Genomic DNA, 12,188 nt, shown 5'->3' with positions numbered 1-12,188 from the left:
AATACATATCCTTGATAGCCGTATCTTCATTATGCAAATTCTTATTTAAAATAAATTCAATTTTTCAAACTTGCATGAAATACAAGTTAAAAGTTGGATAAGATGAACCCGATATCAAGTTTGTGGCCTCATAAAAAGGCTTTAAGAATTCACAAATTACCATTGCTCTCCTCCATTCCTCATCGGATGGAATATAATTATAAATTCTATCAACAAATTAAATGCTGGTAAAAGCTTTTTGATATTTGATTGCATTTTCAAGCATCAAATATTTTGAATTCCATCTAGTTGACACATCTAAATGTAACTCAACACCTACATCAATGCCAACTTATTGAACACATTCTTGAAACTTTTTCATGTTCCCATTCAATGCTTTTACATATTTCACACTCTTTCTAATTTTAAATAATGCTTCATTGACTATTTTCAAGTCCTCTTGAGCAATAAGATTTAATATATGAACACAACAACATGTATGAAAGAATTCACTATCACAAATCAAGATATTTTGCAAATGAAGATGGCCTTTCAAGATAGCTTGCATATTATCATTAATAGAAGCATTATCTAAAGTAAGAGAGAAAACATTTTTATCTATTCCCTATTCTTTCAAACAATCAAACATAGTGGCAGCTAATTCAATTTCAATGTGTGAAGGAGACATATAACAAAAGTTAAGTAACTTATTACATAACTTTCAATTTTTATTGTCAAAGTGAGTAGTCAAACAAATATAGTGCTTAGATGTAAATGCTATCCATACATCAAAAGTTAAACAAATTCTATTAGTTACCTTGGCCATACCTTGTTTAAGTTTCTCTTTCTCTCTCAAATGAATCCTCTAGACATCAAATACAATAATGTTTCTAAAATGCATCACTACATCTAAATTTTCATACTTAGCCCAAGCTATATTTTTATCATATTCAACAAAAGTATAAGGCAAGTCATGTTTAATTATAGCTTCAACAAGTATGTCATGTGAAATTCTAAGATCAAATTTTCTAGCTTTTACTTTCCTTTCATGATTCATAAACATTTGATGTGGATTAAGATATGAAATGAATTTACAAGGTTCAATATGACGACGCAAATGTTAAGTGCCATAACTAGAACCACCAACTTTAGGGCCAACCTTATACTCTGTATTCCAACCATTACAAGTTGCCTTTCTACTCTATCTTGCTTTTTGCCTATTTAGTAAAATAATTTCAAACCTTTGAAATTTCTTTTTTAGCCCTTTTACTCAATTGTTCGAATTCAGATACGTAGGATTAGAAGGGAGTTTCATCCTCATTCAAAATTCTCACATCATCACTCAAATTTATACAATTTTAAATTGATTGATCCATTTCCATCACCTTAACATTAACGTGAATAACAAACATTAAAACTTGATTATGTTAAATTATTTTCAAACAAAAGCATTGTTTTTTACGGATGAATATTAAGTAAATTATTATAAAACGATTGACATGAATGAATATTCTTTAAACTCACCATTGCTACTATTTTCCATGATATGATTAAATGGAACATAAATAAATTAACTAGGAAAGGAAGAAAGTTACAGGCATGCAAATCAAAATGCATGCTCATAATTGTGCTTAGTTTGAGACAAGCAGGATCCACATGCTTGTTTACTTCATTATTTTTTATTAGGATGCCATTCTAATATAGAATCTTAAATTAATTTCCTTACTGTGCTTAATCACATAAAACCAATTTCCTCATAAAACCCAACAACCATAGCAGAAAAGTAAGATATGAGATTGAATTTGAACCCTTGAATTAAAAGAATTATAGAATCCTAAATTTCCTTTTCTGTACACACATTTCATGGAAAATAATAGAAAAAGCTCTAAAAATTAAAATTAAATAAAAAATAAACAAAAATAGGATGGTGATTAGAGTATGATTTTGCCTTGGAAAGCAGCAATTTCTTGAAGGCAATCAAGAAAATTCATGAGAGAGAGGAGCTGGACCAAATGTGAAGCTCGTGAGAATGAAAGAAGGAGCAGCAATGGAAAAAGGAAGACGACAGTAAATAGTGATGAGTGAAGAAAGGAAAAAAAGAAACAGTCGTGAGGTAAAGAGAAAAAGAATGGCTGAAGAAAAGATGGTAGAGTGAAAATGAAACCTCATTTGGAAATGGACCCTTCGAGGCAACTATACCTCCAAATCTTAATGCCGTCAAGTCATGCTCACTAATGCCCCTAGTGCTAAACTATATTAAATTAAATTACTATATTAATAAGTTAATATAATAAGTTATATTATTTTGTTAATAATTTAAATTTTCATACAGTTATCGTTATATTTTGCATTATACTTAATTTTATATAGATGTCTTATATGATTATATCAACGATATTCATGTCTAAAGAAAGATTTATTATGTAAATTGATTATTTTTGCATTGGAAATTTGTAATATAGCCATGTATTATATATATATATATATATAAATTTTGAAATAAAAAAATAAAATATTAATGAGATTACGTAAGTTACTACTCTTATTTCATTTTTTGTTGTTTGATGTCTTGACGATCAAATTTAAATCCTTTATTCATATATAAGTATGAAAAATTGTGTGAATACATACATGTAAAAACAAAAACTTTTAAAATATGTTAAATTCAATATCCATTAAGTCAATTAGCAGATTTTAAAATCTTTTAACAAAATTGACCCAACTTAATCGATTTAACTAAATTTTTTAACCGACTTAATTAATTTAACTAAGTTAACATATCCAAATTAGCTGAATTTGATCAATTAATTCAATTAATTAACTTTGGCTCACCTCTTACTTTAGAAAACTTGAAAACGACAGTTGCACCCCTCTTGTACGTATATTAGCATCAGTGTCAGAGGGAGTTCCCCGTTTCAGGCAAAAAGATTATGTTATCTTACGGTTCTGATTAATTAGTGGTGGATCCCTCTTAACAAGATCTTCCAATGGGTGATGCATTCTTGTTGTGACATCGTAAAACAACAACGAAATTCATACTCATATCCAACAGTGAGAGTGGAAAATGATCATATATTCATAGTTGTTGCATAACTTTTTCTTCTTTTTTTTCTTATTATTGATAATGAACATCGAACCCCTTGGAGTAACACTTGTTGAACAAATACAGACGTTGCTTAATCAGTCTACCTGTACAAGCTATAGTCAAGACACAAATTTTATAAGTAATGGTGAACAAACTGAAGCTTTACTCAATCCTCATGCTGAGGTCTTCTTTTGACTAATCACAGCCAGATATTTTTCTTTTTCATTTTTAATCACCAGTAATCTCCACAAGAACAATTCCCATCCTCAAAGTGGTGGAATCTTTTGCGATCCCTCACCACAATTTTCCTCCTAGTAATCTTAGCAATGAGCTTGATCATTGAGTGGCAATCATCACAAACCCTTAAGTTCTTCACAACCCTTATTGTGGTAAATGGTTTAGTAGAGATTAGACCATAGCATATTGCAAGCCTCTCGCTATGTATTGCTAAAGCCTGCTCTTTCTCCCAGTTTTCAATATCATGCAGAACAACCTCTGCTGCCGGAGTATATCCAGCTTCTCTTAATATTTGGTTCAATTCCACTAACTTGTCATAGATTTTTCCCTTTTGAGGGTGCCTTAGGTCTCCCAGAAGAAACTCATGGATTTCATTATTCACTTCAATGGAACTACAACCTGGTTCTTTTTGTATTCCTTCCTTCTTCATCTTTGCCCTGATTTGAGCCGCTTCTTTCCATTTCCCTGATGAAGCATAAAAATTTGATAGCAGAATGTAAGTCCCAGAATCTACAACTCCATGGTTTATTAAGATTCTCGCAACTTGCTCTCCTAATTCAAGGTTTCCATGGATTTTGCAAGCACTTAGAAAAGCCACCAACATGACATTATCTGGAGCAACTTCCATACTTCTAATAAATTGAAAAGCCTCTTTAAGGCGACCTACACGACCAAGAAGGTCAACAATACATCCATAGTGCTCAACCTGTGGCTGAATCCCATAAACTCTAGTCATAGAGAGGAAAATCTCAAACCCCAAATCGACCAAACCTCCATGACTACAAGCATTCAGAACAGCAACAAAGGTAACACTAGTTGGCAAAAGCCCTTTCTTAATCATTCCTGTAAAAATCTCAATAGCTTCAATACTCTTCCCGTGCAAAGCAAGCCCTGAAATCATCAAATTGTACGTAATCACATTTCTCTCTTTCATTATTGCAAAAATTCGTTCCGCCTCATCAATATCACCACACCTCGAATACATATTGATCAATGCTCCCCCCACAAAATGATTAAGCACCATCCCATGCTCTTTCCCCATGTAAGAATGAACCCATCTTCCAAGCTCTAACGCTCCCAAATGTGAACAAGCAGACAAAACACAAACAATAGTGATTTCATTAGGCCTCACATTCTCCTTTTGCATTTCCCTGAACATCTCCAAAGCCCTATTCATCTTCCCATTCCTGACCAACCCGTCAATCATCGCAGTCCAGCAAACTGTATCCTTAATCCGTACCCGATCGAAAACCTCAATTGCCTGCTCAACCAGTCCATGATCAAGATAACAATTAATCATGATTGTTGACGCGACAACATCTCTTTCCACCATTTCATCGAACACTTTCCTTGCATCATCAAATTCCCCACACTTCCCATAGAGTTCCAACAGCTTCATGGTTATCAATCTATTCGAGCTTAACCCAAGTTTCAAAGCTTGGCAATGAATTTCTTTTCCTTCTCACAAGGCCAAATGAGACCCACAAGCTTTCAAAACAGAGGGGATCACATACTTATCCGGCACGATAAATCGATTAATCATTTGAAAATAAAGGCGAATGCCATCGGAGTAAAAACCAGCCAAAACAAACCCATCAATGAGAGCAGTGTAGAGGAACACATTTGGGTTATGTATTTGTTGAAAAATCTTGGAGGCATAGTTAATGGAGTGGAAGGTGGAGCTAAGACGAAGAAGCTCGAAGACGATAAAAGGGTCTTGGTCATGGCCGGTTCTAATGATTTTGGCATGTATTGGTAGGATTTGGTTGATGTGTTTGCAATTTTTTAAGAGAGAAATGAATTGTTTTCTTTGTAGAGTGGAGTTGAAGGAATATGGATTTGAATTTGGCGGGCAAGTAAAGTTTCCTACAGCGGCTAGAGTGGAGGAACTCATTGCTTGTCCTATCAACTCTTACTACTGTAACAATATGTATTGTCTTTATAACATAGCCTGCTTCTTGTTTCGTTTGCTCATACAAAAGCTAATTGAACTTGATCTTTTCCTATCCTATAAATGCTTTAACTCTCTAAATTTTCCTTTAAAGACAGTTAAGTAATTTTAGGTTCCAGTGGTTTTGCATATCTTTTGCTTTTTCTTTTTAAGAAAGAAATCCTCTTTATTACTTTTTTAGTGAAGATATCCACTAATTTTATACTTTTAGACAAATTGAGGATCAAAATTTATCTGTCATTTTCATTATCTTTCCACAAAATTTAAGATTCAGTTATATACATTAATTTTAATATACATTAGTCACCCTGAGATGAAGTCCTGGAGATGTCCACTGCATTTTAGTAGTGAAGAGAATGAAGTAATGGACATCTCTACTATTTTTAAGTAATGGGTTTTTGCAGGAACTTAATGAAACAGGAAAAGGAAGTGGATACGAAATCAAAAGTTCAAGTGCACAACACAATTAAGTCAAATGATTAGTGCAGCAGATTGGATTAAACAAGGAAAAACTAATTTTGGGTTACAAAGAATTATCCTGCTGTCTTATATAAAAGAATTTAATTGCTAGAATCAAGTAAAAGGTTTGTTGTTGACAGAATAAAATGCTATGAGCAGCGGGAACCATCAAAGCATGCGTGAACAACCTCAATGAGTTGCTTCAGAAAAACCAATTCCCAGTAGTGTTGCTGAGCCAGAAGATTAAAGGAAACTGAGCAAGGGCAATGGAGAGCAAGAGATAATGGTGCCTGCTTGAATCATAACTTCTAATCTCTGCAAACAGAGTTCTTTTCATTGTCTTCACCAAGAAGGTGCCCATGCACAAACATATCCACAGAACTATAAAGTAATATGCATAGCTTAAAGTGATCCTTGCCACCACGGCGACGCACATCCCAGTGAAAGAATATCCAGCATAGGCTATCATGTCAAGCAATGGGGACTCTCCTCCCCCTAGTGAAAGCAGTGATATCTTCAGCAGCATCACTTGGAGAAACCAGCCCAACATTCCTTTAACAAACTGCCAATTCAAGGCCTCTGGACTAAACCTGGCATGAATTAGAGAATTGAAGATTGTTATATAATGATAAACTGTGAGACTTTAAAAGCATTCAAACGGCCCAAACTTACTTTCCTGAAAGACCTAATGAGATGCCGGCAAGAACCAAGTAGGTAGCAAATGCCATAAATGGAATGTATAAATCAGGGGCATTTATGTCATTAACAGGGGCTTTATAGGATAGCTTGCCTCCGACTGGCTCTGTAATTCTTGTCCAGTGACCCTAAACAGGCAAAGATATAAATAAAGCAATCTTTGTCATATATATATATATATATATATATATATATATGTAGTTTCGTTGTCAATGGAAGAAAGGGTTGAGGTACTTAAGCCACTATTAGAAGTTTGTGCTTACTCTGTGTAGAAAAGGAAGCAGAATAATCTTCAGTTTATTCCTGACATAATGGTCATTCACTTGGAAGTAATATTGAGGATCAGAGAAGTACTTGCTTATCTGTCAAATGAAAACCAATTGCAAATTCAAACTGTTGAATTCTTAATCACAAAATATACATAATTTTCATGTACAAATTCATCTACCAAAATGGTTAAAAGGGAATGGACCCACTGATCAGGAGGTTATCTTTACCTCATGGAACCACCGAGCTATCAGAACAGCTAAAGTGGCACCATTAGGCTTTAAAATGGAAATTGTAAGATAAATGCAGTTTTGTTCCCCTTGCAGGAAAGAAAACCCTGGACTCAGTAATGCATTTACTAAAGTGGGGCACAAGAAAGATTTTTGAGAGATTGGTTAACTGCCATGCATAATATCAAGAGGTTACTTTTGCATCATGTTGATGTTGCAATAACTTATAACTTACATTGCTTTGCACGTAATCAGAGCCTGACCCAAAAAGTTTCCCTCCATATGCCCCTAATCCTCCTCGAATGAGCCCAGAACCAGCTCCATAAAATGCATTTCCAAAAGGACTGGATGGGGGATTTAGCGGTGGTCCTGACACTCCAGGCAGGGGTCCTCGACTATCATGCATCTCTGTTATAAGTCAATATATGCATGTGCAAGAAGAGCTGAAGAGTTTGCAAGTGAATCACAAGGTAGGATTAAGAAATGGGAAATCATCTCACTTGCATACCAGCATTTTATGGACGCAAGGATCCTTCATTTGCTTGAAATATAGTTACAGTAATAGTGAGAAATAAGCAGTTGATTACTATGTTCACATCTAAACCGGAAGAATGCAAAATTTCACAATATTGTCCAGCAAGGCTAGGTTGCTTATAGCTCTATCACAACCACATTAAGACTAGATAACGTTTTTGTTTAGATCCGTTTCTAACTCTCTTCTTCAAACCATTTGTTTTTCTACCTAAGCAACCTATATTACTCTTGATCGACATCAACCACAAACATTCTGAAATCAAAGATAAATATTTCAACAAGGTATATAACTCAGACAATAATCAAGATCTGATTAGAAATAATACAACGCAATATATACAAGTTTCATACTACACAATGTTCTATCAGGTTTGATTCAGCGAAAGACTATAGCCAAAGCTCATAATTGCTTCCGATTTTCTAGATCAGAAAACTCACAAATAATCCTACAATTAGAAAAAAAAAAAAAAAAAGTCCCACAATAAAATGGGAATGCAGCCCAAAATCAAAGCAACATATTGTCACTAAAAGAACACATTTTTAAGTGTTACATTAAAGTTCCTCCCGTGTTAATCCCAATTAATGAAAAATCCTCGAAGATTAAAATTTTAGAGTTATGCCCACATTTTCCCACCAAACCAACCCCTGGGCTTCCAAGAAACATAGCAATTTTCTGTTATGCTAACTCCGTTTTTCCATCAACATAAAAAAACCAGTTGAAGGTGGGATAGGATAGAAGATTGTAAGTCATTCCCAGATCAGAAATGCTTGGTTTTCAATAATAATGCATAAGGTTTACACTACAAAAAGAAGAATAAGCAAATGATGTTTCATAGCAAAGAGGGAGAGAGAAGAGCACCTTAGAGTATCTGTTCGTCGGTTGTTCTTGTCGTATCAGTTGATCGCAAAAGCTTTTGCCCGACGTCACTGTATTGACAATTCAAGCCGAGTTTGGCTACACGGGGGTTGTTGTACTTCTCACTGAAGAAAACGCCGTCGTTTTGTTTTTATTTCACCATGCTACTACCCTGAAGCTGACCAACCTACGAGTCTGCCGTTACCACACCATATGACTTTTGAGTGATGTTTGTATACTCAGTTTACCCGTTTTATAAAAATGAAATCATACATTGCAGGATTACATTATTTACGTTCGTGTCTAAATAAGGTTTTTACTAGCGAAAACGTTGGAAGGAAAAATGTAGAAAAATAAGAGGAATGAATGTAGCCAAAATGGATTAGAAGTTGGTAGCTTTGTTTTCTTTTCCTTGTTCAGATGGACAACAATTTCCAATGTCCCATCTGTCAAATTAATGAGAGTAACAACTGAGTAAGAGAGGGAGTAAATGACGTGAGATTGAAATTTTGTATACTATCATTGCAGAATCAAGATACAGTCCACCACGTAAAGCACAAGCAGTCTGTCTTTCAAGAAAAATACAAGATAGCCCGATGTTGCCACTTGACTTTGTTTAATGCGGCCAAACAATTTGGACAGGATTAAGTGTTATGCTTGTGTCCGTTAAACCCCCAAGGCTTCATTCCACGTTTATTTCTTCCAATTGTCTGTAGGATCTGTGCGGACAAGCCCTCAAACATAAAAGGGAACAAGAACAACAACAAACAAACAAACAAACATAGAACCTGTTGCAATACACTATATTTGGACCAATCAAGATGCACTTGCCATCTCAATTAGACATAAGACTTGAAACAATGACAAAAAAAAACACAGAAAAGAGAACAGTTTAAGGTTATATCAGATGTAGCAAAATCAGCCATTAAGCCTGGTTATTGCATTTCCATGCTCATGGATATTCCCCACCTCACTTCTAGGATATTGAATCCAGGAACTAAGCCATGACAAGATTGATGAATTTCACAATTTAACGCATTCAACACACGGTAAAATCCATATACTGAATTCCACTTTGCACTACTTGCTGTTGCAGACAATCAAACGCTAAACATATGAAATGTCAAACTTCATACTAAGATTACAAGTGCATACCTTCACATCAAGGGTCAATTAGAAGTGCATGCCCTTCTAGTTTCTATAATACTAGTAGGAATAAGAAGACTTATAATCTGCTAGTACATTAAGGTAGTATGAAACTCAACATGTAATTCCAGGTATAGAGCTTCTGTCATGCAGGCAAGATCAATAATGCCATTGAAAATGACTTCATTATCCAACAAGAATGCAAACAAAATAAATTGTGGTATAAAATGAAACAATAGGAAATGAAATCCCTGACTGGATAATCTATATAATACTCTAAAGTGACATGAATTGTGACCAAAAAAAAGGAAAGATCATGCAATCAAGAGTAATGGTCCTACAGCAGTCCTACCATTAAGAGTTAGCAAGCAAGCCAAAATATGGATATCGAACATTCAATTAAAGAGAAACAAACACAATGATTGAAATTCAAAATATATCTATCTATCTACACATTATAATTAAGCAAAACAGGCCATCACTGGAATTATCTGCAAGTATAAACCATTAGAGAGGGTATATGCATCTTGCATTACAGCATTCCTCTTTGCAGCAACTCAATATATCTATATATGGGAAATGAATAGTATAATAAAACAATTTCAAGGATAGAACGAAAAATGCTATGAAGACTTACAGAAGAAAATATCAATCTAATGCTAATATAAATTTAAATCAACTATCAATTGAATACAATTCTAATGTTAGCATAAGTATAGAACAAACTGCATATGACCTCCAACAGCCTTTAACTAGATGAATCAGTATACCTATCAACAAAATTTTGGTGACCAACAACCACAAAAACGCAGTCAAACGCAGTCCAAGCTAAAGCATACACATCTATGGCATATAGAAGATATAAAACTTGAAAAAGCTAATTTACATACATATCATCAACTTGGGTTGATATATTTTACTCGTTAGCCCTGGACATGATTTGTCACCCCCTTGGTGCCTTTTAGTGTTTTGCCCATATAGATAAAAAAGGAAAAGGAAAACAAAACAATTATCAACATTAAAAAGGGGCAGTAGGGATACATGCAGAATACAAGAGAGTGCATGCATGCAGACTTACACCAACAGGTACAAAGGAAAGAAACAAGAAAAAAGAAAGCGTTTCTAATACCTAAGTTCTGATACCATCAACTAGAACACAAGCTTGGGAAGCCTTAATGCATTGACACCAAAATTTCTTATTGAAACCTCACCTAACATCTCTAGGTTTCAGGTTGACTGGTTCTTAATAAGGTACCAAAGCCTCTTTGTCCAAGCTTTCTACCAAGCAAATTGCATATAGGAATTGTGTTGTCTCTACCTATAGAGGTTTTCTCTTCTGGCAAGTTAGTTATGTAAGCCTTCTGTTAGGTTAAGTAAACAAGAACAAACGCCTATTAAAGTGTGCACATATAACTCCCTACGAATCATTAAGCAGGTTGATCTTTATAGGCAAAAAATTGCTAGACATGTGTAAAGAAGTAAGAACAGGCAGAGACTAGGGGCAGGGATTATAAGTTTTGCTCACAAAAAATTTCATCGAGAGATAAAACCTCATTAGCAATCATTCTTGAGGTTGCTTGGTCATGCAGTCTACCTTATTTGGAAAGAAAGGAATGACAAGGAGTGTGGAAAAAGTCCTCAGCCTCCTTCAGATATTTTCCCCATATAACTGATGTTATCTGAATTACAATCAACTGTCTCTCGAAAATTTACCAACAAGCCTTAACCAAAGCTCTCTGTCAAAGTTGGGGTTTAAATAAAGTAACATTAGATCATCACTCTGCATATTGTTAAATCATTAATTTGATGGTATGATTTGCAATTTCATGATTTAATTTTCTATCTGTTTCTTGCTGTTGCTTCACTGCTATTCCACAGATTTGGTACTCTTTACAGAAGGTTATCCAGGATTCCTGCTTTCCTTTGGTCATGGAAAATTTTAGCTATCCCAAAAAGGCTGTTGTAGGGTATGAAAAGATGGGTTTTACGCTAACTTCTAGGTTCTAGAGTTAATTGAGGTCCAACTGTATATTACGCAAAGAATTAGGGCCTGCAATGCACTTTGGTACTGGTTTAACATATGATGAAAAAACCAAGGTATGGATAGCCATTTTTGGCTACCATGTTATGACTGTAAACAATAAATTAGCGTTAGGGTTGACATCTGATGGTTTCTTTAAAGCCAGATCAGTTAGAATTTGGTAGATGAAAAGTCCAGAGAAAACATGAGAGCTGATAAAATCTCATAAAAAGTGTTGAGGTTCACATGTAGTAAAATCTCACCTCACTTAAAAAATGGGATGTAAGGGTAGCATAGATACATGGAGGATCCAAGAACCTATAAGCTTAGGCCTCTGGGTTCAAATTGTGTCCAACATCTATGTACGAGTCACTTTGGTGTGCTCCTTATGAGCTCAAGGTTTGGCTTATCTCCCCAACAAAAAGAAACATAATAGCTGCTCAAATCTCATGAACTCATTCTCTATTGCAAGAAAAAGATCAAATATAAGTATATAAAGACTTCTGTTATTCCTAGTCTCATAAGGACTTTAACAAAGATGTAGACCACTAAAGGAAATTATCAAATTTGACTAAAAAAACTGCTAAACATGAAGAAAGCACTGATAACACAAGGAAAATACTAAAATAAAACCCTTACTAAACCCTCAAAACCTGCAATTTCTAGCAGATCTAGAAATTGCTAGATTACCTGGCATTTTAAACTCAAGACAAAGGTAAATATACTGT

At 34.6% G+C, this 12,188-nt stretch overlaps 2 protein-coding genes across 4 annotated transcripts; both read right to left on the bottom strand.

Annotated features, from left to right (window-relative positions):
* Positions 1–3,059: 3,059 nt before the first annotated feature.
* LOC110409427 (putative pentatricopeptide repeat-containing protein At5g59200, chloroplastic) lies at positions 3,060–5,195 on the bottom strand. Its single transcript, XM_021418767.1, has one exon. The coding sequence runs from the start codon at positions 4,698–4,700 to the stop codon at positions 3,297–3,299; it is 1,404 nt and encodes a 467-aa protein (XP_021274442.2). The 5' UTR covers positions 4,701–5,195; the 3' UTR covers positions 3,060–3,296.
* A 523-nt stretch (positions 5,196–5,718) lies between these two features.
* On the bottom strand, positions 5,719–8,496 carry LOC110409467 (uncharacterized). 3 transcript variants are annotated; one of them, XM_021418820.2, is made up of 5 exons: positions 8,298–8,496; positions 7,140–7,347; positions 6,671–6,769; positions 6,384–6,535; positions 5,719–6,301 (listed from the first exon to the last, which is right to left on the bottom strand). In XM_021418820.2, the coding sequence occupies exons 2-5, from the start codon at positions 7,308–7,310 to the stop codon at positions 5,914–5,916; spliced, it is 810 nt and encodes a 269-aa protein (XP_021274495.1). In that variant the 5' UTR covers positions 7,311–7,347; positions 8,298–8,496; the 3' UTR covers positions 5,719–5,913. The 3 variants fall into 3 exon arrangements, with proteins under 3 accessions (XP_021274495.1, XP_021274494.1, XP_089641935.1); XM_021418819.1 differs by having other exon boundaries at positions 7,140–7,312; positions 8,298–8,495; XM_089785809.1 differs by lacking the exon at positions 8,298–8,496 and having other exon boundaries at positions 7,140–8,264.
* Between the last annotated feature and the right edge of the window lie 3,692 nt (positions 8,497–12,188).

The sequence above is a fragment of the Theobroma umbraticum genome, unplaced genomic scaffold (genome assembly GCF_002168275.2).
Source record: "Theobroma umbraticum cultivar Fairchild unplaced genomic scaffold, ASM216827v3 scaffold_44.0, whole genome shotgun sequence".
NCBI classification, from domain to species: Eukaryota; Viridiplantae; Streptophyta; class Magnoliopsida; order Malvales; family Malvaceae; genus Theobroma; species Theobroma umbraticum.
The sequence above is the reverse complement of the archived record's forward strand: the minus strand, read 5'-3'. Positions and strand labels throughout refer to the sequence as shown.

What these genes read in the sequence shown, in the direction of transcription:
- LOC110409467 (XM_021418820.2), bottom strand. Translation starts at nt 7,310, where the DNA reads ATGCATGATAGTCGAGGACCCCTGCCTGGAGTGTCAGGACCACCGCTA. An exon ending in CTGATTACGTGCAAAGCAAT is followed by an intron (nt 6,770 to 7,139) that starts GTAAGTTATAAG and finishes TTCATTTGACAG; the next exon opens with ATAAGCAAGTACTTCTCTGA. An exon ending in TCATTAGGTCTTTCAGGAAA is followed by an intron (nt 6,302 to 6,383) that starts GTAAGTTTGGGC and finishes AATTCATGCCAG; the next exon opens with GTTTAGTCCAGAGGCCTTGA.
- LOC110409427 (XM_021418767.1), bottom strand. Translation starts at nt 4,700, where the DNA reads ATGAAGCTGTTGGAACTCTATGGGAAGTGTGGGGAATTTGATGATGCA.